This window comes from Pholis gunnellus, assembly GCF_910591455.1.
Source record: "Pholis gunnellus genome assembly, chromosome: 23".
Taxonomy (NCBI): Eukaryota; Metazoa; Chordata; class Actinopteri; order Perciformes; family Pholidae; genus Pholis; species Pholis gunnellus.
In genome coordinates, this window is record NC_136550.1 from 7,275,565 (window position 1) to 7,299,616 (window position 24,052).

At 42.0% G+C, this 24,052-nt stretch overlaps 2 protein-coding genes across 2 annotated transcripts in view; both read left to right on the top strand.

Annotated features, from left to right (window-relative positions):
* Positions 1–1,096: 1,096 nt before the first annotated feature.
* LOC306714568 (dynactin subunit 6-like) lies at positions 1,097–3,310 on the top strand (the record flags this gene model as incomplete). Its single annotated transcript, XM_079184615.1, has 7 exons — positions 1,097–1,131; positions 1,469–1,533; positions 1,641–1,746; positions 1,836–1,924; positions 2,427–2,474; positions 2,707–2,849; positions 2,967–3,310. The coding sequence occupies 7 exons, from the start codon at positions 1,097–1,099 to the stop codon at positions 3,063–3,065; spliced, it is 585 nt and encodes a 194-aa protein (XP_079040741.1). The 3' UTR covers positions 3,066–3,310.
* Positions 3,311–10,448: 7,138 nt separating this feature from the next.
* LOC306714820 (RNA-binding protein with multiple splicing-like) overlaps positions 10,449–24,052 on the top strand; it is a 33,090-nt gene continuing 19,486 nt past the window's right edge. Inside the window, exons 1-2 of the mRNA XM_079184963.1 lie at positions 10,449–10,917; positions 23,638–23,715. Coding sequence (XP_079041089.1) covers positions 10,855–10,917; positions 23,638–23,715 — 141 coding nt within the window. The 5' untranslated portion in view covers positions 10,449–10,854. The remainder of the gene's footprint in view (positions 10,918–23,637; positions 23,716–24,052) is intronic.

A 24,052-nucleotide genomic window follows, 5' to 3' on the forward strand; every position in this document is an offset into this window, starting at 1 on the left:
AATCCTTTAAACTGTTCTTAAGTACAGCACTTGTTTAGATGTATTTGTTAACTTTACACCACTAGTAATAAACCTTTTTCACAATCAGTTAAACAGAATGAATAAATACATTTAATACTATAACCAAAATGTCAATGGTTGTATAATTTCTGGTAGGCTAATGGGATTCTTTTGTGGTCATACATAGCAAAGTATGCATTTCATTCTGAAAACTGGGTATTGCTCAATTTCCTGTTTTATCTTAGTGAACTCTCGCTGACTTGACACAATTTGAATCCCATTTAGGTGAGAATGCGTTGGTTAAAGATTTATTATGCGGCCAGAATTCAGCTGCAACAGAGGTTTATCAGAGGGAAACTATCTGACTGATAATCGTTCACTTGGCTTTTGGAAGCCATAAACAGGTTCTCTTGACCATCATTAAACGGAAATAAACGTCTTCCTTTTTGACTTAAGCTACCACCAAGAGAAAGGGGTTATTAATAGTGTATGAATTTTCTTCCAAAAGCTCATACAGTAAAATTGATGGTAAAAAAAGGTTTATTCTGCTGCTCCATCTGTTCCCATTCACTGGCATTTGATGCACCCTGCAGGAGACATGCTGCAATAAGAGTAAATTATGTTCTATATCAAAAACATGAACTGGTGTAACAGGATGTCCAAGGCTTCATTCATTCATTTATTGAGATAATAAGGTTAATGTGCGGGATGTAAATATTTATATTTTCGTACAGTAAGAAAAACAATATAAATGGAAGAATAGAAAGTGGGGGAAAAAGACGGGAAAATTACTTTGATAATTTTAGTAGTTTATTAATAGGCTATAAATGATAATATAGAGGCCCTATAGCTAGATACAATGTAATCCTTTCGCTTATGAATATCAAGGATATGTATATAAACCAGACAGTGTGGACAAGTTGGTTATCTTTTCAACGTTATCCACACATGTTCGTTGCAGTGTCGTTAGAAATACAGTAGAGAGCAGCAGAGTTACAGGCTGGCTTGTTTTCAGACAAACGTAATCAACCCTGAGCGCAAACTCTGAACTAGGATTAATAATCAACTATCGACACATTTACTCATCATCGCAAGGATGTCAGACGCAAAGCAAATCATGGCACAGAAAAGGTAGAAAACTACATTTAATCGGCGTTAAGCCTTTTTTTAAAATTATGTCTTAATTTGAGCTCTTAAGAAATAAAAATGCCCATTTGTTTTTATAATAATCCGGCATAATCACCGATGGCGACACCCATATTTATATGTCGAGTAGACATGTAACTAAATATCGAGATATTAATTGTTGATACAACAGCCTGGTGATGATCAATCATATTTTTGATCGCAGATTGATAGGATTTGCATGATCGGATATCTAGCTGTTTGTTCAACCTGTGATGATGCAGATGTTATGGTTGCATCATTGATTTTGATATTTCACATTATCTCTTGTGTGTTCTCGCAGTGCTAAAATTGCAGCTGGAGCTGTTGTGTGTGTTGAAAGCGAAATAAGAGGAGATGTAACCATAGGTGAGAGTTTGTTTTTAACCTCACCATAAGCGCCATTTTCCTCATTGTTTATCCAGCAGCTGTATGCTCCAATAAGTCAAGACCTTTTTTATTTTTTTATTTTACAGGTGCTAGAACCGTTGTCCACCCCAAAGCACGGATCATAGCAGAGGCGGGGCCTATTATCATTGGAGAGGGTAATCTAATAGAGGAGCAGGCACTTATTATTAACAGGTACATTGTGTATTACAACATACATTAACTATTTTAGTCATTACAGTTTTAACTTATCTTATTTGATCTCATCTGTGTTTTGTCTATAGTTATCCGGAGAATATCATGCCAGACACAGAGGGAATGGAGCCAAAAACCATGACAATTGGGACCAATAATGTGTTTGAAGTTGGATGTGGTATCCTTTGCATTGCAGATTACAATATATGGGCATTTGACTGCAGTAGCGTTAGACTGACACATTGGCAGATATTAGCAAATTGCAGATGTAGAGCTATCTATGTCGGTTGGGAAGAAAGAAGAATTAATCTGCAGAAATACCAAACATATATTTAAGGTAATTTAGAAACAGTTTTTCCAATATATAGTTTGTCCACCAGAGAGCACTGTCAAGTTTATTTCAGCTGTGAAATGTCCCTCACAATTAGTACTATAGTAGACATCTACTGCAATGGACAACAGGGCATGTTCCGTGGGGGTGTAGATAGACTTGATAGATTGTTAATTGGGACCAATATATATTAGTACTGCTATTACTACTACTAGTTTAAATGACCCTTGTAAATGATGATGCATAGAAAAAATGAATAGTATCCACTGTATAAATTGGGCTATAGTTTACGAGTAACTGTTTTAAAATACTAATTCATAGGTTTAAATCCTTAATGGTTCTTCCACAGTCTCACAAGCTTTGAAAATTGGGGACAACAATGTGATTGAGTCTAAATGTAAGTAGGCTACTGTAATCCTATAGAGTGTGCACCCTGAAATGGTATATCTAATTTGATATCTCTGTATCAATATGTTTATATTTATTATGCTAAAGTAGGTTTTCTGGATACCATAACCAATTAAATATTTTAAAAAATACAATATTGTCATAAAGCAAATTTGTAACATTGCACACAGTGATCTAAATGACCCCGAGATATTAATATCTCTGCTAATATTATATCCCAGCTGATCTTGGGAGAAACGTGATCCTGACCAGTGGCTGTATCATTGGCGCGTGCTGCCAGGTCAACACGTGTGAGGTCGTGCCGGAGAACACGGTTGTGTACGGTTCAAACTGCATCCGCCGTGTGCAGAGTGAAAAGCCACAGGTCAGTCTCCGTTAGTGCTCGTTTATGCCTGCGAGTCACAAAGTTTCTTTGGCTTGTGTGCAGATTCGTATATGTTTTTTTTAATTATATATATATATATATATATATATCTTACAGTCTCAGACTCTCCAGCTCGACTTCCTCATGAAGATTCTGCCTAACTATCACCACCTGAAGAAGACGGTCAAAGGAAACAGCACACCTGTGAGAAACTAAGATGAAGATGAAGATGAGATTTCCTCCAACCCAATCTGGCATCTGATGCCACACGCTGACTCAATTCCCTCAACTTGCACGTGTCTTTCACTTTCGTGTTGTTTTTTAATGTCTCGTAGAATACCTCTGCCACCGAAAATGACCGTCACACTTTCTATATGTCTTCCTGCATATGAGGAATGACATTATTCTTCAACATGTAACAATATCTGGTTTTGCACTTGGTTTTAAGATCACTATTAAGACTATTTATGATATATCTAACATTGCAAGCCTCCTGTGCCATTTTTATGTTAATCAATTCTACTCATATATATTTATAATTGTTCCAATGAAGATACAACAATATTGCAATAAAAACGAATAAAGATTGCATTTAAGCTTGTATTCCTCTGAGTGTTGGTTTTATTTCTCCTATATTCGTTTACCACAAGGATGGACTATTGAGCAACTGTGTGTTTGCCCTCTGTACTGGCTGCTCTGAAGGCTTTGTTTCAGCAGGTGATACAAAATATCCAATTAAAATAGCATTTATTAGTCGTACAACAAAACAAATATCTTTGTTTATTAAGTATTCCATGCTGAAAATAGTCATACATTCTTTAATTAAAATGTGACTGAGGATTCACCATTTAAAAATTGCAATCTGCAAAAATGATGCATTAAAAGATGAATGTGGGTGTGGTAGTCACCATCTTGGATTCGGTGGTAGCCAGTCCTGTGCTCTCCCACCAGGGGTTGCCAAATTGGTGCCGGGGCTACAGTGGGAATTCCACACAGAGACTGTTTTATTATTGTGATTGACATGGGTGTGGTTGCAACTTGCATTTCTCCTGAAGCGTGGTGCTGAATAATGCCTGGTGCCCCCCTCCTCAGCTCTGGGCCCCTCGGGTTGGTGCTCCCATCTGTGCCACAGCCTCACGGATTTGGGTGCGGATAGATGTGTGTGTGTGTGTGTGTGGGGGGGGGGGGGGGGGGGGGATAGCCAGTAGCACATCACTGCCTGAAACACCTGGCATAAAAAAAAGTTCTGATGTCATATTTTACAGTTGTTTCCTTCAAACTCTTGCTGTTGTAAAACCAGTTCAAGGCTGCTGTGCCTGGTCTTCAGTTTAAGGGCTTTGTGTCGTGCTCAGTGGGCAGAGTACAGCAGCTCCCTGTAGGAGGCACACAGCTGGTGTCGCACGCTGCCAATACTCATTTGAACATGTCACGGTGGAGTCCCACGAGGAGTCCACATCAACCAGGGGCTAATTATTTCAGCAGTGGAGTGCAGCCGGGGCCACGTCTAGGCTCCTTTCCGTTCTCACTTCTTCTGTTTGTTTTTTCCCCCGACCTGCTATCACTTTTTTTAAATTTTGGGGTGTTGCCAAAGCGTCAGTTTACTTTAACATGACAAGGAAGACAGATGCTGGGCACAGTTGCACGGATGTGCAGAGTGACAAGGGCCTCCTGGGTGGCAAGTGTGGCCTTTTAATCTGCCGACGGTTTTTAAAGAGGCAAAATGGCTATGATGATAGCAACTCATGGCAGGAATTTGAGAGGAAGTTCATATGTTGTTCTATTTTTGGAGGCGGTTATTTATACCTCTCCTTTACTGTACTGTTGTGAAACTGAATTATCCCGTGTACTTTTGTACATCCCAGTGGTATTTTCTTTTCTTTTCGTAGGATTATCTCAACTCAATATTTGGCCTTTGCGACAATATGCAGCATTCTCCGCAGAGTCAATAATATCTTATCGTGAACAAAGAGAGAAGCGTGAGATTTCAGTTTGTAACACAGCACTGGACACTGGGGAAGTTGCTGTACAACTGTGAGTGAAACACAAGTAAACATTTCTCCACCATGTAGAAACATATCAAACTATATATTAAAAAAAGGGGCACAAAAGAGCTCTTACAGTACACTTTGTTACACTGTTATGGTCTGTGTTTCAAGCAGCACATGCAGTTCCAGTCTAGGTGTAGTCCACCGCAGTCAGTCATGGTCAAACAGGCCACCGCTTGGTTCGAGAGGATAAAGGCTTTCTGACAGCTGACCTTTGCTTCCAGGTCCACTCCACCTTTAAAAAGTGAAACGTGACCTATAGACTGCAGTGATTTCCATTGCAATCCTACAGAAATAATTAATTTCATCACAACAGGGACCCTGGATGCCATGCCTTTTAAGCCACGGTAGCGGCATGACTCCGTGGATGACAACGTGGGTCAGTTGGTGCACCACTTTGGTCCAGACTGAAATATCCCAGCAACTGTTGGATGAGTTGCCGTGAAAATTGATATAGATATCCACATTTTCCCAGAGTATGAATCCCAATGACTTTGGTGATCCCCTGACTTGTCCTCCAATCAGCAGGGGTGGAAGTATTCAGATACTCTACTAAAGTAAAAGCAAAATCTGTGTAGCAAAAAGAAAAAAGTTACAAATCCGAATAAAATTGACACAAGAGGAATTTAATTCACTGTTCACAGTTCTACAGCTCAAAGCAAACTGCAGAAAGCAAATAAACGTTGTTGTTTTTTTACATACACATGCTGTTCAATAAAGATTAAAGGTGGTGGGAAATACAAAGACCTCAAGGTTTTAGTTTAACCTTTTATTGGCTCCACTGCACAACAAAAAAGACGATATAACTTTATGTACTTCCCTTAGACCTGCTTTAAGACATTTTAGGACCACTCAACAGCATTCAAAGGGAACATTATAGCCCATTACATAGACCTGTGTCAACATTTGGGAATTCAAGCCGAGGAGACATTAGCGTGGTCTCTGCTCTCTACTCAACCCCTCCTCTGCCCGCTGAACCATGAAGGCCTATAGTACAGTCTAATGACACAGACTTGGGGCCTATTTCTTGTGTCTCTGCACTTTAGCACAACCGCTGGTGTTTTCATATAGGAAGGCTGAAAGATGGTTCTGAGACTCGAGCTCTTGTTTTCGTTCGGAGCAGGTTTCCTTCTCGTGGTTTGTCAGATTTAACACTCGGCTTCACCTGACGACTCCGGGCCGTGCTCGTGAGGATAAGCGCAGGTTCTACCTCGCTACTCAGTAATGCAACCTAGTTCATCACAAGAGCTCTTGAATTCTCTTTCTCTGAGCAGAGGACAGAAGCTCGTGATAAAGATGAATTTGCTCAAACTGACATTTTTGTTTTTTATTTAAATGCCTCAACAACTATTGGATGGATGAGTTGATATGGAATTTCGTAAAGGACATTCAAGCTTTAATGGTCCCCTGACCTTTCCTCTAGTGCCGCCAGCAGCTCAATGCTTTCAGTAAAACATCTACTTGATAGATTTGCACAAACTGTACAGACTTCATTTGAAAGGATGGAAAGAAAAGAGAAGAACAACCCAGACAATTAAAAACAACTTCAAAAAGTGCTTTTTATGTTACACAGAGGTTAAGTAAACAGAGCTTTGGTTGTGCAGAAGCTACTGAAACAGACTGATTAAAGTGAAACAAAGCACCAAGCCTCTCATGGTCAATTAGAGTGGGTCAATCTGACCACAAATTGCTCATTGGTGATCTTAGAGGAGGATCAAGGGCCACTAAGCACAAGGGAGGAACGCTGTGTATCAGTAAGTCAAAGGAATGGAATGGCCTGGCTCTAAGCCCAATGAGAGCCACTTACCCCACATCAGGGTGAAGTGTGTTGCTCTGCCAAAACCAGAGCTGCTGTCAGGTCTACAGGCAGGATAGATTGTAACATTGTTCTCCACCTCTCTCTTTTTTTTTTTTTTTTTTGGGTTGTTTTGGAGGAAGTTGGTAACTGTGAAGAGCAGGGGTGAGGACTTTGCTTTGATACTGAGTTGCAGGAATGCAAAGAAACAGTGAGAGGGGGATGAGGCGAGACATCTTCGAGTCATCTGACTGCGACCGAGCGGATTGCAAGAACCTCACGGGGTCCTCCCGCGGGGATTCACCGCTGGTCAATACATCGGCATTGTGTCATGATAGATTCTTGCTTTGGTGCTCATATCAAGCTGGCCTTTTAGCTATGAGTCAGTGAACCAGAAGACCATATTGGATAATCTGATTTGTGTCTCAATCTTCAATTCTGCCTTTGTGTCAGCAGAGGCTCTTGCAATATAATGTGATGTTTGTCATCTGGGCAGCAAAAGATCTCTTAAAGCAACAGTTTGACATTTTGGGAGATTTGCTTATTATCTTTCTTGCCGAGGGTTGGATGAGAAGACATATTTTCCCCTTTCATATCTGTAGCATTATGCTAAATATGGATCTATAACCTGCAGTCAGTTAACAACAAAATCCACCTACCAGAACCTGCCTGAACAATAATGTAGGTTTTTGTACAGATTAAACAAACAATATACCCTATTGACCCAATTATAAACTAATATTCGTTTTTCTGCAAATCAACTTTGTTCTTATTATATTTGAGGACGAGACATTAATGAGAGAGAAAGGGCCTTAGGGATGGAGACTGTCTTTGGTATGAACTGAAAAATCTTCCCAGCAGAACCAGTCTTAAAGGGTTTACTAGACTACATGACTTCCCAAAAACAGCTGTTGGAAAAAGGTGAGGTCATCTAATAACCAGGGTCATCTTTTTGTTCCAATTCGGTTTTATAATGTGTTAATTTGTGGTCCTTAGAGGTGCTATTCATTTTTCCTTTTTTCTTTTTTTCTTCATACTTCTGGAGAGGGGCTATAGCTTATCTTCTGCTAAGCTGATCTAACTGGCTGCTGGCTGTAGCTTCATATGTAGCGCACAGACATGTGATACATATAGATCTTCTCATCTTCCAAAAAGCCGTATTATTATTAAAGGAACATGAACTTTGAAATTAAAAAATAACTTCCTCACCCAGTGTAGCCAACATTGTTGCATCATCTTAAACTATAGCTGTCTCCTGATAACACAAAGATATCTTCTTGTAAGGCTGGACCGTGTCAAAGCTTGCTGACATGTTACCCAGGACATTGTGACCAGACAGTCTCCTAGCTGCCCCCCCCCCCCTGTGTGTGTTTTTGTGGGAGGGGGGGGGGGGGCACCCTCCCGCCACCCTCCCTCTCCGAGCATCAGACCACACAGCTCAGCCCTGAGACCTGTCAAACACAGCTGGGACATCTCCCCCCTCTCTCCCCCCTCAACTCCTATCCTCTCCTCCTCCTTCCTACCTCTCCTCCCCCTCCTTGCTCCCCAGACTCCGGCAGGAAGCTTTGATACAGGGGTGTTGAGCAGCAAGGGGAGCATTTCCATTTTTATCTGCTTCGAAGACTCCAAGACCCTCCTCCCTCTTTCCCCGTCCCGAACTGCTTCTCATCAGCATAAAAGAATCTGCCATGTCCCTCCTTCATTGTGTATGCTTCAGATGCAGTGTAATTGATATAGACACAATCTGGGAGGGGAAAGAGCAGAAATCTCTACGACCGATCCGCAACGACTGTTTTTCCCCTTCTTTTTATTGCTTTTTGAGCAAAAATGACTCTCTCTGTTTTCTGCACCGGCTGTCATAAAATACGAGAGTCTGTCCTTTGCAATAAACGTCACGCAACATATAGTCAAAGTCCCCACTACCGGAGCTACTGTCAGCTCTTGAACTTTTCATCGCGAAACACAAAGCGAGGCAGTTGCTCAAAATAAATGTTTTGAAATGGAGGAGCGATCAAGGCGGCCTTGTCACCTGATCGTTGCTTTTAAGGCTGTTTTGCACCCGGCACTGTAGACAATAATAGGTGTGCCAGTAAACTTTTGAGTGTTTGCTCATCTGCACTGTTGTTGAGACATCACTTCATAGCTCCAGGGTCTGGCTGTTTCCCCACTCGCAGGTCATAAATCAAATAGTCTTGGGGTGAGCCCACAATGGATTAGTGCAACTTGTTATCATACACAAAATCTTGAGCAATGTACAGGTGTCGTCTCCGGTACCTCTTAAGTGCACAGCCTGCCACGGTGAATCTAGACAGAGTGTGAGTGATGTGTGGGGAGAAAATATTTGCCTGAAACCACAAAACTATTCAGGGGCCTTGAAATGATAAACCGAGAGTCACGTGAAATGTATTAAACAGTCAGGTTGATAATTGTCTACCGCTCTGGAAGTCTATAAAGATGGTGAATTATGCTGAGGGCTACACTTCAAGGGATTGAGACAGGGAACGAGAGAGAAAATAGTCCTGAGTGTGCAGGGTAACAACGCATCTCGTGATGCCAGATTTATGAGCTAAACTGATAGCATGTCATGCAGCTTGACGGTTAAAGTTTAACAGTCAACAAGTTATGATACGGAAACATTTGTGACTCTTCAAAAACATATGGAAGTAAAACTGAGTGGTAGATTACTTTCCAAAACAAAGATGCCTTGATTGTTCCCTGGTAGAAGACAAACAATTAAACAACGCACTCAAAAGTAACTTAAATTACAATATGAGTCATGTGTCTGTTTCTATTCAGGGCAAACTGTATATCTATTTGACAAGCAGTACATTAACCTCATAATATATTTTTTGTACTGTATTTTTCTCCTCTGCTAAAAACAAGAATCCCTGGCAAAGGCAACACGTATTGTACCAGGTCAAGCTACATAGCTGCCTTCCATGTGCAGTCCCTGGGCAACCATACACAGACAGTATTAAATACAATAAATAAAGAGATAAAACAGTATTAGGCAAAACAACAACAACAAAACCAACAAAAACCATGAACTAACAGCTGCCTCAGGACCACAGACTTGGCCTCTGCATGCATTTCCTGGGAAGTTGTGGAGTAATAGCAACCTTGGGGGAAATTGAAGTTCAACAATAAAAACAATACATGTGTCTTTAATTTCCAATATTTGCAGACGTTTATGTTTAACTACAAACTAAATGTTGTCACATAGTTTATTATAAATAAAATGTTTTGGCCATGGACCACTTCAGGTGCCTATCGAAGGTTCGGCCATGACCAGAAGTAATACATTTGGAGTTAACAGCGGGATGGAATTCAGACTCAATACATTTCAGATTTACAACCTTAATGTGAACACAATTAAAAATGACATTACGGTTTAACTATTCGCTCATGATCTATGTATTCATAACATCCAGGGCTACATATCCCTTTACATAAACATAAGTAGCCTATAAGAATATTAAAGCAGTCAAATAATACCACAGGAGGTAAAGAAAATGAGCATATAAGCCACGGTAGACAACACACTGTAATGAATTCGCAGGAAATGTTTCAGTGAATAAAATAACATTCAGCTGGTGTAAAAAAAAAAAAGAGACGATTGGTGATTGGCACCGATTGTCCAGCGTAGCTCTGTACCAGCATATGATCAAACTCGAGCCCAGCAGACGGTGCATCCCGCCCTTCACCCCACCCTAAACCCCTCCCCCCCTCCATCCCTCCCTCCCTCCCTCACGCGGAGATGGGGGAGAGAAGTTTGCCTGCGGCGCAGTCCACTGAACATTTACCGTGTTTCATTTGGGGAACAGCAACAAGAGCCTCCGGAGAAGCCTTCCAGGGAATGCTGAGGAATATCTGACTGCACAGAAACACCACGCACAGCTGACTTTGTACCCTCTTTTACAGCAACAGCAACAACAACAATCAACCAAACAATCCTCACTTATATAATTGATGTCGCCTAACTAGTGGGGAAGCTCGGGTCAGTTGGACAGCGGCCGCACGCGGACTGTTGTCTTGTCGGAGGGTGCTTTATCAATTTGGGTCCCGGAGAAGAAGAATAAAAGGAAGAAGAGAAGCGAAACGGAAAGCGGAAAAAAAAGAAGAAAAAGACAGTCCAAGTGAAAGTGAGAAGAGAGTCCGGCTCAGAATGAATAATAACAAAAGCGAGAAGGAAAACGAGCAGAGTGAATTCACCAACCACGAAGAGGAGGTAGGTATCCGCACGCGAGCACCTACCTGCTGTCTTGATTTCAATAGGTCGGTCCGTGACCCAGAACGATGTCTTAATAAAGCGACTCGTGTTAATGCTCAGCGTGTTTTTTTTTAACCACCATCGCCCTGCTTAGTGACCGATAGTGTCACCATATCATCCCTTTGATGTTTCCTCCAGATGTGTAAAAAGACGGTCTCGTGTAGATCTTTTTTTTTTTTACCTTGGAAAAGTTGCTGGTATATCATTAGACCCACTGCATGGTGCACTCACATTTATTATTTATTTTTATCTCATAAAAGGAGTACATCATTTATTTTGCACCATCGTGTCCTATGTTTATCCCTCTTTTTTATTATATATTCTTTCTCTTATATTCTCTTTTAATTGCATTGTGTCTTTTCCCTTTTAAGCCCTACATACTCACTTAAAAGTAAGGAACGAGGCAGGACTTGATAATAGATGAATCAGTAATAAGTAGTTCCTGATTAACCCTCAGGACTACATTGCAGATAATGATACGCAACCTGACAACAGACCTACGTGTTGGCGGTACTGGCTTACTGTACCGTGAAGCCAGACTTCACCCAACACTGAAAAGCAGCAGTGAAGGGAATTCAGTGCCAGGGAGCGAATTAGTTTTTCACTGAAGCTGAGGGAGCAATTGAAGTTCAAACAACTGCTGCTGCAACATGTACGCAATAAGTCTTTGTAACCCAGACCCACTGCATAACAGTCAAGCGAGAGTGGCCTCTCTATCAATAAGACTTAATTACATCTTAACACACCAGAATGATATTGTTTGTGCACGAAATAAATAAATAAACATGGGAGGTAATCCACTTAGTGCCTGGTGGAAATGTATTTTCCCCCAGTTTCTTCCTCCTTTCCTTTGCAAACATTGCGCAATCTGTATCCGTGAAATCTCCTTCTCGGTAAATAATTTGTACGGGTGTTCTTTGCATGGGGTGATTTTTCTTCGGGGCGGAAGAATCTCTATCCAGACGACAGACTTGTTGTTTCAGAGCTCCGCGTGTCCGCATGCCAAGTGATGTAAGAAAGGTATATCGGATTATATCGGATATTTCTCCAGGAGAAATTTGATTAAGGCTCAGTGGACTGCTCGTCACTTTGTAACTGAATAGCCAAACATACGCGGCCTGATGCAATACCATATTTGGTCCACTGTTGAGGTTACTATGGATGCAGGGAGTTACTGGAGCAGATGAGGTACAGACTAGAGTCTGACTTCTCGGAAACCTGATGGAGATTTTCAGTTTATTCACCTTGTGACCTTACGTACTCGGTACGGTGCTGCAGTGGAGGTATTTCAGAGGCTGTACACCGTGTGTACCAGCGAGAGGATAAAGCAGTTCACTGTAGGGCTGCAGCTAATGGTTACTGTCAACAAAGATCAAGAAATAAACTTGTACATTGTCAGTGAATTGAATAACATTTCACTTGACAAATCTGACGGTCGCAAGTTCTCAGGAAAACGCTACAAAATGCGAGACGTTCAGTTAAAAGTCATATAAAACAGAGAAAAACAGAAAATCTTCACATTTTAGAAGCTTGGAGCTGCATTTTGCCTAATAAATGACTTAAACGATTAATAGATTTCCGGTTGAGCGATTAATCGACAAATCGTTTCAGCACCAACATCTGTGCTTCAAGCAGAGGAGGGATAGTTCCTCATCATTTTAACCAAAGAGGACAAAACAGCATTGATTTAGAGCCAAAGCAATTGGTCCATTAATTAAATGGACGATCGATTAGTGATAAGTTTGATAATCCGTCTCGCATTTGATTTATGTTTTCTGACATGTGATAGACCAAACAGTTGGTCGAGCGATCTTGAAAAGACTTAGCAGAGTAATCGACCATAATCCGTCGAGAATAGTCGTGAAATAATCGCTGGCTGCTCCAGCTCTTACTTTATTTGATAAATACATCTCTGGACTAGAATCCAAGGACCAGACGGGAGTCGTCCCCTTGCATTGTGTAAAAACGCAGACAGAGAAGACAGAGAGAGCGATGGCCAGAGGAGTCTAATGGTTGTGGAAATGTTTGGAAGCCGTCCAGGCAGACGGGGACTTAAATTTACTCGGGTGAATTAACGTAAGGTTAGACAGCGTCGCTTTATCATCTGTGTAATGATGTGTGTTGCATGCAGAGAAGCAGCAGTAAGGGTTTTTTTATGGGGGGGGGGATACTGTACCACACACACATTCACACTCACACAAGCGAGCAGGTGTGAAAGGATGTTTTACACAAAAACAGAAACACATAAGGCGAAGAATAATGTGACTAATTTATGAGTATGACTTGCAATTCTCCCGCGTGATTCATGAACATCAGAGTTTAGCCATTCTGGTCACAGAAGCAGAGCTGAGTATACGAACAATGAAACTGCTTTATGGATGATTAATTGACTAATTTGACATGTTCAACCCTGTTTTAAGTCTTTCAGCACTCCTCCCATCCCGATCCCCCTGCTCACGAACGCGCTGAATTTAGAATGCCAAACGGCTTTGCGCGTATACAACACTGAAGTAACCATAAACTCTGATCTTATGGGAGCCAAAGTTTAACGGCCTCGCCGGTATGACTCTCACATGCTGAACAACAGCGGCATTCCCCCCCGCTCCTTTTTGCACCGTGTAGTAGGCGACTCAATAGATCACTGATTCGCACCAGTAAAAAACGCCGTAGCCGCCTCATTGCTCAACCTCAGACGCCATCATCGCTGCACGCTCGACGATGCTTAATGTTTATCTTCCCGCAGAGCAGTGCTCACCAAACATGGTCTTGTTGCGGACAAGGTATGCAGGTTTCAGCCCCCGGCGGCATCTAATCTCACGAGCTGGTTTGATAAAGCTTTATTATCAGGCGTTCTGGACGCTCTCACGTACTGTGGCACTCAACGGCCACTGATGTCGTGGAGGTGACACGCCGTCTCTTCACATGGGGAACGTCAAAGATATGTTTCAGCTGTGGGTTTCCAGGCCTTGTATGGACAAGAGACACGGAGGGCTCTTCAGGGTACATTTGAGTTCCCGAAAAAGTGAGATGGGTTTAACAGAACACATTGCACATGTTTGTTTGGTGAATGTTTGGAAGTATATTTAATAATGACTGTGGTAAGGGGGAACATTCCAGACGTGATTTTGCTGTCAGGAAGGTAACATATTGTGAGGGAACAAACCCAGTTCACCAAAAGTGATTTATTTTTAGTGCCAAAATGTTTAGCTGGTTGAGCAACTATATAGATGATGAATTAATTGCTCAGTAATTTTTCAAGCAAACATTCCCCATTTCCAACTACTAAAATGTCAGGATTTGCTGATTTTTCCCCTGGTTTGTGTGATATTAAACTGAAAATCTGTGGCTTATGGACTCCCGCGCATAATTGGCTGATTGATTGATCAATTAGGAATCATTTTCATTAGTTGCAGCCCAAATTTGAACAATCAATTCCTCATTTAAGTCATTTATCAAGCAAAGCTTTACTCTTTATAGGTTCACCAACAGTCTGGTCAGTGCTGAAAACAACAACTTCTTCATTTCTGATTATAGTTAGGCCTGTTTTGTGTTAATAAGTAGAAGTACAAAGTCAAGTACAGGTCGTGAGTACATGGAATGCATCAGAGTTAACCAAGTCACCCGACTAAGCTTGACCTTTGACTTCCTTTTCTATCAATTTCCCCTCAAGCTAACTGGTGTTTATTTAAGACCTGCCCAGCCTCCTCAGCCCTGGAGGTCCACTGTCAAACCGCACCTGATTTTTTATTTTTTTTTGACAAATGAGTGAACACAGAGTGTCTTCTCCTGGACGCAACAGTGGAACGCAGCAGGAGTTTGAACCTTGAAAGGTATCTGTTGATTCTAGTTCTGTGCCGACCATAAACATGTAAGTGGATCTTTACAAGCGTCCAAAGAGAAACAGAATATCACTCAAGCGGAGTTCAGCAAATGCGCTGAAGCTCCCTGGGGTGTAATTGGATTGTGCTTGGCCTGCTCCGGGTATCCACCGGGTTCCTCTTCAAATAGCAGGTCATGTGGCCAGCATGACCTTTTCCATGAGGAGACGTAGGTGGGGAGCGCCGTGCTGGTGGAGAAGCACGGCGAGGCGGAGGGAGGCCGCGGCGGTTCGTCGCACGGCGGTGTGGGCATGTGTGTGTGTGTGTGTGTGTGTGGTCCGTACTCGGTGCATGTACCTACGAAAAGGGCACGCAGATATGTTAACGCTCCGTGACATGTAACGTTATCGGAGGGGAGCTCAGAGGGTAAAGTGGCCATGATAGGGCGACAGGGAAAGCATACAATGAATGTCACGTATCGTTGACGTCGATGCAAGCAGGGATTTAATGTAGATTTAAGACTATGAAGTGCAATTCCAAAAATAGATATACCGTGAAGTGTAAGTTAATATGCCCAGTAAAAACAGGCTCACACAAACCGTTAAAACCCTGCTCCGTCTGCCCGTCTGATAGGTAGGAGTTTATTTATAAAAGCGCGAGGGGAATTGTCATCTTATCTTAGCCATTTGTCAGCTGTGCGACAAGAGGCATTTGAAAAGACAACAACAAGGCTTAGCGTCAGGAACGGCTGGTAAAGGATCCTGCTGCGCTGATGTGAGACAAAAAGAAAAGAAAACGGAGAGATAAAGAATAGTACTGGCTATTTAAATCTATATATATATATACAGCTATATATAAACCATCAAAACTGGCCGAGAGTGAGGACTGACGCCCTTTTATATGGTGCTGCTTTCATTTAAAGGCCCGAGTTGACAACGTCTGAATTTGCTTTGTGATTAATGATACACTGTGAGAAGTGTGAGTTTCTGCCTAGACAGCGTCAGCCATCTTGCCTTGCCTTGTCATACTGTATTCGGGTGCTTGGTCTGTCACCTCCACTTTAATATTGCTTACTCACGAGCTATAATTATCCACCTTAGTATACAGTGTCTCTTCTCTCATCCCTCCTTCTGCACTCGTTTTCAGTCAATACTTCTCTAATTCATGTAATTTATTTTCTCTATGCCCCCCCCCTCTCCCCCATCCATCCTCCCCCTTCTCCCTTTCTACAATTTTATCTCCCTTCCCCTCCGTTTCCTTCCCTCCTTCCCTTCGTCTAACCCACCCTTTTTCTTCCCTCTCTTTATCTTGTTCTGTAGCCGTTTCCTCCCTCTTTCCCTCCACCCTGGTACTGTTTATAATTTGCCACTCTTCTTCTCCCCTTTCATACCACTCCCTTCTTTTTCATCCTCCTCTCTCTCTCTCTCTCCCTCCCTCTCTCTCTCTCTCTCTCTCTATCGCCCAGCTTAGTCCCAGTAGACAAACTCCTTATCCCTTATCGCCCCATACGTTGAAAGCATGACCCTGAGATCTCTGAACAGAAGGACCGTTTATGGTCATGGGAAGAGCGCTAAAGACACGAGTGAGCCAGGCAGAACGGTAACAAGGAGAAACTTGTCTGACCGACTATCCAACTGTGAGCAAGGTCAAACCGCTCAAGATTAGCTGGAAAAGATGGGAAAGTTGGTGGATTAGTCCATTAAACGCTCGAACCAGGTCTGATGTCGTCCGTTGTAAGGTTTAATTATGTACTTTTCCAGGAAAAGAAGACTTAACTTTCTCTGCAGTCAATCCACTTTTCAGAAAAGTCAAAATACCTATTGTAGGAGTTCATTATGATGCAATATGACGATGATTGTGTAACTTTTCTGAAATATTTTTAGTTGCTGCCCTAGATTGTCTACCCCCCGATGCAAAACCACTGAGTAATACAGCTGGTTTCCCTCAGATGCATTCAAGTAGAGCTGCATCCACAATTGAAATGATTGGGAACTGTTTTTATAATCAATTCATTGGCGTGAGTATTTTTTTGAAAGTTAAAATTGTCTTATTCCAGCTTCTTAAATGCGAATATTTTCTGGTTTCTTTACTCTTCTGTGACAGTAAACTGAATATCTTTGAGTTGTGGACAAAACAAGCCATTGGAGGATTTTGGGAAAACACTGATCGACATATTTCCCCGTTTCATAGACCAAACAATGGATCAATTAATCGAGAACATAATCTACAGATTAATCGACAATGAAAATAAGTTAGTTGCAGCCCTTTATTCAAGTTACCTTTAAAGCAGGACTATGTAACTTCTGCAGAACGGCGGCCATTAGTGGCAATTATGGGTTAAATGCTAAAACATAATGTGCAAGTAGATAAAAAGTCAGCAAACATTGTCCAGCTGCAGTGTGTATTAAAATGAGCAAGTGTGCATTTTTTGTTTTGTGTGAACTTTTTTATTTGTCTTATAAGAAGTCAAATAGTCATGCTTTAAACCAATAGACAGAATCTGAACACGGTCCACAGATAATAATTTCTCATATGTTATATATTATTGCAGATTGTTGATATTTTGAATACTGGTTGGACAACAAAGCAAGGTCATAGTGTTGTTTTTTTTAAACTTGTGATAGACATTCGTTTGGACAATTCTTTCACACAAATCCATAAAAACAACATAAACGGAATGAAAAAATAATATTTCTTTTTTGTGTGGATCTTTAAGTGCTGTCTCTGATAAACAAAGGAACAGCTGCACCATCGCACAAAGAGAGCCCATTGGCAGCAGGCTTACATTTCTTCACGGAGACACAGAGGATGACTAAGTATCTACTGTTGTTTTTGTCTCCACTTGCACGGGACACTTCAACCCTCTGCCCACCCAACCTTTAAAACCAAACCGTTTAAGGTGTCCACTTGGGCAGGCGGCAACAAAGGGAGTCCAGGAAAGGCAGACTCGGACTTGGCCGATTAGTTTGCGTTAATGAGCGCTTCGGAATGTGAAGTCCGTTCCCGGAGACGCATTAGATAAGAGAGATGAAGAAGAGAGCAAACCAGTACGAAATGTTTTGATGAACTCTTAAGCTGTCAGCCGAGGAGTCAAACTGTGGCGTAAAAGACAGTCGATGAATGGGTCGCTCCTCTTTTCCACACGCCGTTCAAATGGCCTTTTTTCCCGCTGAGGTCAAAAAAAGGTTGATATGACAAATATGTCATTAAGGCACAGGGTTGTTCTTTTCCAGGTTAGATTTAAAACAAGGGAAACTGTAATGGAGAGGGGAAGAAAAGAGCAAGAGCAGGAAAATTGCAGTAAAGTGGGCGCTTGCTTGCTTTTCCTAGGTCATTTGTTTTAAATGTCCTTTAAAGGTTAACCTGTTGGAACATTTACAGGCCCTTACCGAGCTGTAATTGTTGGTCGAAAGCACTTGTGGGAGTACGAGAGAGCGAGAGAGAGAGAGAGAGAGAGAGAAAAACAAAGAAACTCTCCTCTCTGGGTTCACTGGTGACGTTGGGAGTGTGCTCAACCTCACAGTTGACCCCTGACCCACGCAACAACCCGAGCATAACCTGTGCCCTCTGACCCCTCGAATGCGAAACTTGACCCGTTGAACCCCGGCGATTAACGGACAAACAGAGTCATCCATTTATGGTCGTCTGACACCTCTCGGGCCTGCAGTCTGTCACTCTTCGCATTCTCCGACACAGAGGATGAAGTGGAAAAAAAAAAAAAACTTGTGAGGATGACGGATGTCAACGCAGAGCGGTGACAACTTGGTTCGCAGAAGAGTGTGGGAGTCTGTCAGTTAGACTGTTTTTAATAAGGCGCCACTCAACTGATGCAAGAGCTCAACTTGCCCTGTGCTCACACGGGCTTATGGGTAGACTTTGATTTTAGCTTGGTCACAGCGAGGGGGACTTGTGCGTGGATTTGAAAAGCAACTAGCGTGGGTTTGCGATGAAATATTTGATCTGGGCTTTGATATTCGTACGCAGGTAATCGCAGCGTCGTAGCATGCGCACAGTCACTCTACAATAGGCTCACTGTACCCTCTCTGTCAAGGCTCTTTCACGGCTTCAAGGTCAGAGCCGCGTCCTGCCACATCTGGCTCGAAGGACCTGTATCTATTAACTTGGCTGTCAAACGCGAACACACACACACACACACACACACACACAAAAAGGGAGGGAGAAAGAAACACATAGTAATCATCTCACATCGCTACCAAGGTCGTGTCCCTCATTTCAGCCAGAATGAACGGTCAAAAAAGCACTCAATTAAAGTCGGAGCAAATATCTGGGAAAGTCACACCGTGCGGCAGAGTATAATGAGGCAATAGGTGTAAAAACGCGTTTTTATAAGTCCACAACGCACGCTGAATAGAGATGACACATGAATAAGTTGCGAGGCCATTTAATTAGACATATCAAGCAGCTTTCTTATTGGCCGACAAATTGCATCCTGCGCTGGAGAAAATGTGAGATAATGCAAGTTTTGAATGGCGCTCCAGTCGGTTATTGAGTCAATTTTGGCTTCGTTAATTAAAGCCTCATGGCATTTGATAGTGGAAAGGTGGTTTGGTGGAAGGACCGGGCCGAAGTAAGCGTTGCATTTTTATTAGTTGAGCCAGGAAAAGAAACACTTCACTGAGCTAAACTTATCCTCCTTTGTAATTCTATTACTTAGTCTCATTTAAAGGATCATTTTGGTTTTATAACAACTTGGATCTAATTATTTTTAGGTTTAGCCACCGTTTCTATTGGTAGTATACTCACAAAATAAATTCCTGACTTTTCAAACACAAGCTGTTAGAAGATCAGATCAGGTAAGCCTGATGTATTTGGAGGTGAACACAAAGGGGAACTGTAAAATTATTATGCAAATTGTTCGTTGTTACCATCCAGACCGACTTCCTGCTACAAATTGGACCCGCTGTACTTGTCGTTGAGGAGCTATTGCACTTTCGTTTGACTTCCAAATGAAGTGGTTTGGAAAACCTGGCTACACCGTTGTTATTTTACAACCTTTATGATAGTCTGAATGATTGGGTTTCTTGCCAAGCTGGACGAACAATGTCATTGTGTCCCCAGTAGGGCAAAATTGATTGGTTGATTCTTCGAATAGTTGATTGACAGAGAATATTCCACAGTAATAACACAAACCATGTGACTATCTGTGGCTTTTCTCAGTCATTTACGGCATCAAACTAAATATTTTAGGCTTTTGGACTGTTGGATGGATACAATCAGGACTTTGATAACGTCATTTTGGGCTCTGGGAAATGATGATGGCATTTTATTGGCAAAAGGATTAATTGAGAAAATAATTAAAAAGAATAATTGATGATAAAAATATGCGTTAACACTTCCCAGATCTCAGAAATTACTTGCGTGCGTACAATGTTATCGCAATGTGCAGAAACAACAAAAAAACGCAATCTTCAAAACAGAGTTATCCTTTAAGATAAGGCCTCACAGAGCCCTCAACCCTCCTCCTCCCCCAGCCTTTAGGGTGGCACCAGCAAACCTTTCAAGGTGCGATGATAGAGTATCAATAAGGTGATGACCTCATCCGGGGCTTGTGGAGTCAAGAATCACTGATTAGAGGTGCATTGATCCCATGGGACTTGCTACAGAAGTGGCCTTAATAGGATGTGATGTTTTTTGGCCTGGGGCTCCAAACTCTGCTGTAGTCTGCTAAGGCGTTGCCAGGGAACTGCACTGGTACGCCGGCTGTGAAGTCCTCAGCTGGCTCGCGGTAGGTAGCGGCTGCTGTTTGTGATCGAGGCCTGCCTCTCGTGCTGGTGGGCGAGCACGCCATAAACGGTCAATGATTCAAAGGCCCACACCAGGCCACTCAGCACTATGGAAATGTAGGTATGTGACTCACGAGGAACCAATAAAACAATGCTTCTAAAACCCAATAAAGCGGTGGCAGAGGGCGTATCTTTGCTTTTTTTCACGAATTTGCAGAATCTGCTCAACCCCTGGCTCGACCTTCAGTTTACTACATCGTGAAACTTTGATGTTTCGCTTTACCTGGTGGCAAAGCAGCGTTTTTTACGACGCCTTTTCGAGCGAGTGTCGAAGCGACGTAAAATAACGACTAATGCCGTAATCAGCAGCAGATGTGTGCGGGAGAGAGAGCCACATATGTCTGTGAATCACTCGACTGCACACCGGACACACGTCGAACCGATCATGTATCACAACAGCTGACGTCAGGAAGTCTCGGCAAAGAGGGTTCGACACAGCCAAGAATGTCCCATTGTTCTGTGTGCGTAGAGGACTCATTGTTGTGTGCGTTTGTCTGAACTCGTGCAGCACATCCAGCTCTCAAGTTTCTGTTGGCCTCGTGACCGAAGATAGGAGTTCAAATCCAAAATTGGGATCTCAGATAACTTGGCGAAGGCGAGTTAGATGACGAGGATTTTCTTAAGATGTGTGCCAACCTTCTGTTGAAGGTACAATTTGAGGAAACGCTGCAGTCTGCATGATTATCATGTCAAAATAACCCGTTGTGTTACTGTAATATTATTTTAAAAAGTCAGGGCCAGTATATTTACTTAACAGGTTTTCACTCATGCGTCATTTTGTGGTCACGTGCAGTTTCAAGTCCTTAATAGACATTTCAATCCTACAGTTTTGATGCCAGTCTGTGTGAAAACAACTTCTTTTAGGATTTTGTTGTTTCATCACATCTTCAATATCTACTGCGCTTTTTCACTGCCTCACTATTAGATTTATCGGCCCTAACTGCTGTCAGCGGCTGCCCTTGCTGGTGTCTGATTGATACCATCCTGTTCTGACTCTTTGTTCCTATGTAACTCCATATAAGGAGACCCTCTGAAAGAGTTTATTTAAACAGACCTGCCAGAGACAGAGCCCAGTGACAGCCCTGCAGGGTTCAGCTTGACTCAGATAAGATAAGATAAGAGCGAAGGTGAGAAAGTCGCCGAGGTGAGATATTTTGGCAGGGTGGCCAGTTTGGCAGTCGCCAGCTATTGCTCCCCCAGTTGCTAAGCTCCTTTGTTTGTGTGTTGCTCTGCCTTTGGCATCAGTGGTGCGTATCAGGTTACATGAGGGAATGAGGTGTAGTGTTAGTTCAGCAGTTTCTTTGTCCCCGGAGTTGTGAATCTACTATCTAATGAATGTGGGAGCTATGAATCTACTCCGTGTAATTGCATACCTACGGGTTTATCCTAAATTCAGCCTTAAATAGAATCTGAATATTGAATAAATAATTGAATTACACATTACAATCCACTATGACATTATTGATGTGGGTGTGTGAAGGGTGGAGCTGCTGGAAGTCTGTTTGAGGCTCACAGTCTATTGTTTCATTTTGATGTCTCATGTGCACGAAAGCAATTATTTTCTTGTACCAAGCCAACTTAAATTAGGTGATAATTCCAGGTATGAGGTGTGATTAGTGCCTGGTAATTTAATAAAAGTGTCTAAAATGATGTCATGTCTGCCCCAGTTATCTTAGTACCACTTAACTGGAGGAATATAGGATTTACATTTTTGTCATTGCTTGAGAGCTGTTGTATTAACGGAAGACAAATGTTGTAGCTTATTGTTAGAAATACCTGCGTTAACAACTCTTTACCATACTGACCCATTATTAAGGACAGGCACATCTACAATATACATGTAACAAGTCGAATTGTCCTGTTTATTTGCCTCCAAAAAGGAACCAGATCTGCATTTGTCAGCAGCGACTGGACGTCTCAACACCTGTGTCTTGTCGCGCTGTAGTCTGTGTTTACTCAGCGTGTGCATATATGTTGAGAGATCTACTGCTGTTCACACCAGCCTTTATAGACATGGCAGCCTGATAGTGTTGTCGTTGGTACATTTCTGTTTGCAGATTGAACACACAAGATATAATAATAATAAGTGACCTTTTTAAAAAGGTGCTTTGTTACCTTCGGACGGAGTCAAGCTAGCTGTTTCCCCGTTTCCAGTCTTTTGCTTAAGCTAAGCTGACTGGCTGCTGCTTCATATTGAATGGACATTTATTGTTACTGTTTCCTTTAAATATCAAGACCCTTTTTGGGGCTTAACTGTTAATATTCAAAAAAAAATATTCGGCATCAACATTCTAATTGGACGTCTCTGTTGGACATTTGAGTGGCAAGCCTTCAGATGCATTTTGCTCAACTGCACTCTTTACCTTTTATTGCACGGAAATGTAGTTGTTCTCTTGTACAGCGTCCCCCATAGTTTCCGAGGCAATATTTGTAGTTTATCCCTTTTCTTAGCGCATGAAGTGCGACAGATGAGTTCATCCCCAAGTTTTTCATCTCTCAGGGTTGACTTTGAGGTTGCCGGCACCATATGCAGTTTAAAATGTTGTTTTTAGGTATAGCTGTTTTTAAAAAATAGTAGGTAAATTGAGATTTTCTCACTGAAAATGTAAGTGCTATCATGTTTCCCAGCTTCTCTGACAATTACATTTCCCTTTAGTCTCTCTTTGTGAGCATATACATTGTAAATCCCCAGCAATGCCAGCTCAAGTTGCAAGTTGAAAAGTTCAAATGTAAAACAGAGGCTACAGCTGCGAGGAGGGAGGATTGCCGTAAAACTCAGCAGGCCGTAGATTACGCAGGAGAATACAATAAACTTACTGTAAAAAAAAAAAGGTGTGTGCTTGTGATTGAGTGTGTGAGTGTGTTTGCCGAGCTGAAAGACGATGTTTGAAAAGTCTATCTTTTAGTGAGAGAACTATTTAAACAAAAGAACTCATGTTCAGTGTCCTTTTCCTCATTACCTCATCTGTTACTGTCAGGTACTGTATTCAAGGTAGCTATTTATAACTAGTGGAGGTTAATGAAAAATACATGATCTCTTTTCTTGTCTTCCTCAGGTCCGAACGCTATTCGTCAGTGGGCTACCGCTGGATATTAAGCCGCGGGAGCTCTATCTCCTGTTCAGACCATTTAAGGTATGTTTGTATGTTTTAAATGGATGGGCTGCTGCTATTCTTAGCAGCCCTTTCTTTTCCAGCAGTCAATGGGACCTCCATTAATGGTGATGAAATAAACGGCAATGGAAAACTCTCCCGCGAGGTTCAAGTGTCTGTGTTCCGAAAGCCGAGGTTCAATCACATCTTGATCCGCGGGAAGCTTACGTGTGTGTGAGTCTCATGGAAAAATGGCTCGCTGCCTGCGAAACAAAAACAAAGCTATTTGCTGCACCTCAGAAACTTCACGTTGTCAGAGGCACAAAGAGTCCCAGAGTTTAGCTCTAGTGACTGCATGTAGACCCTTTTTTTGGTTCCG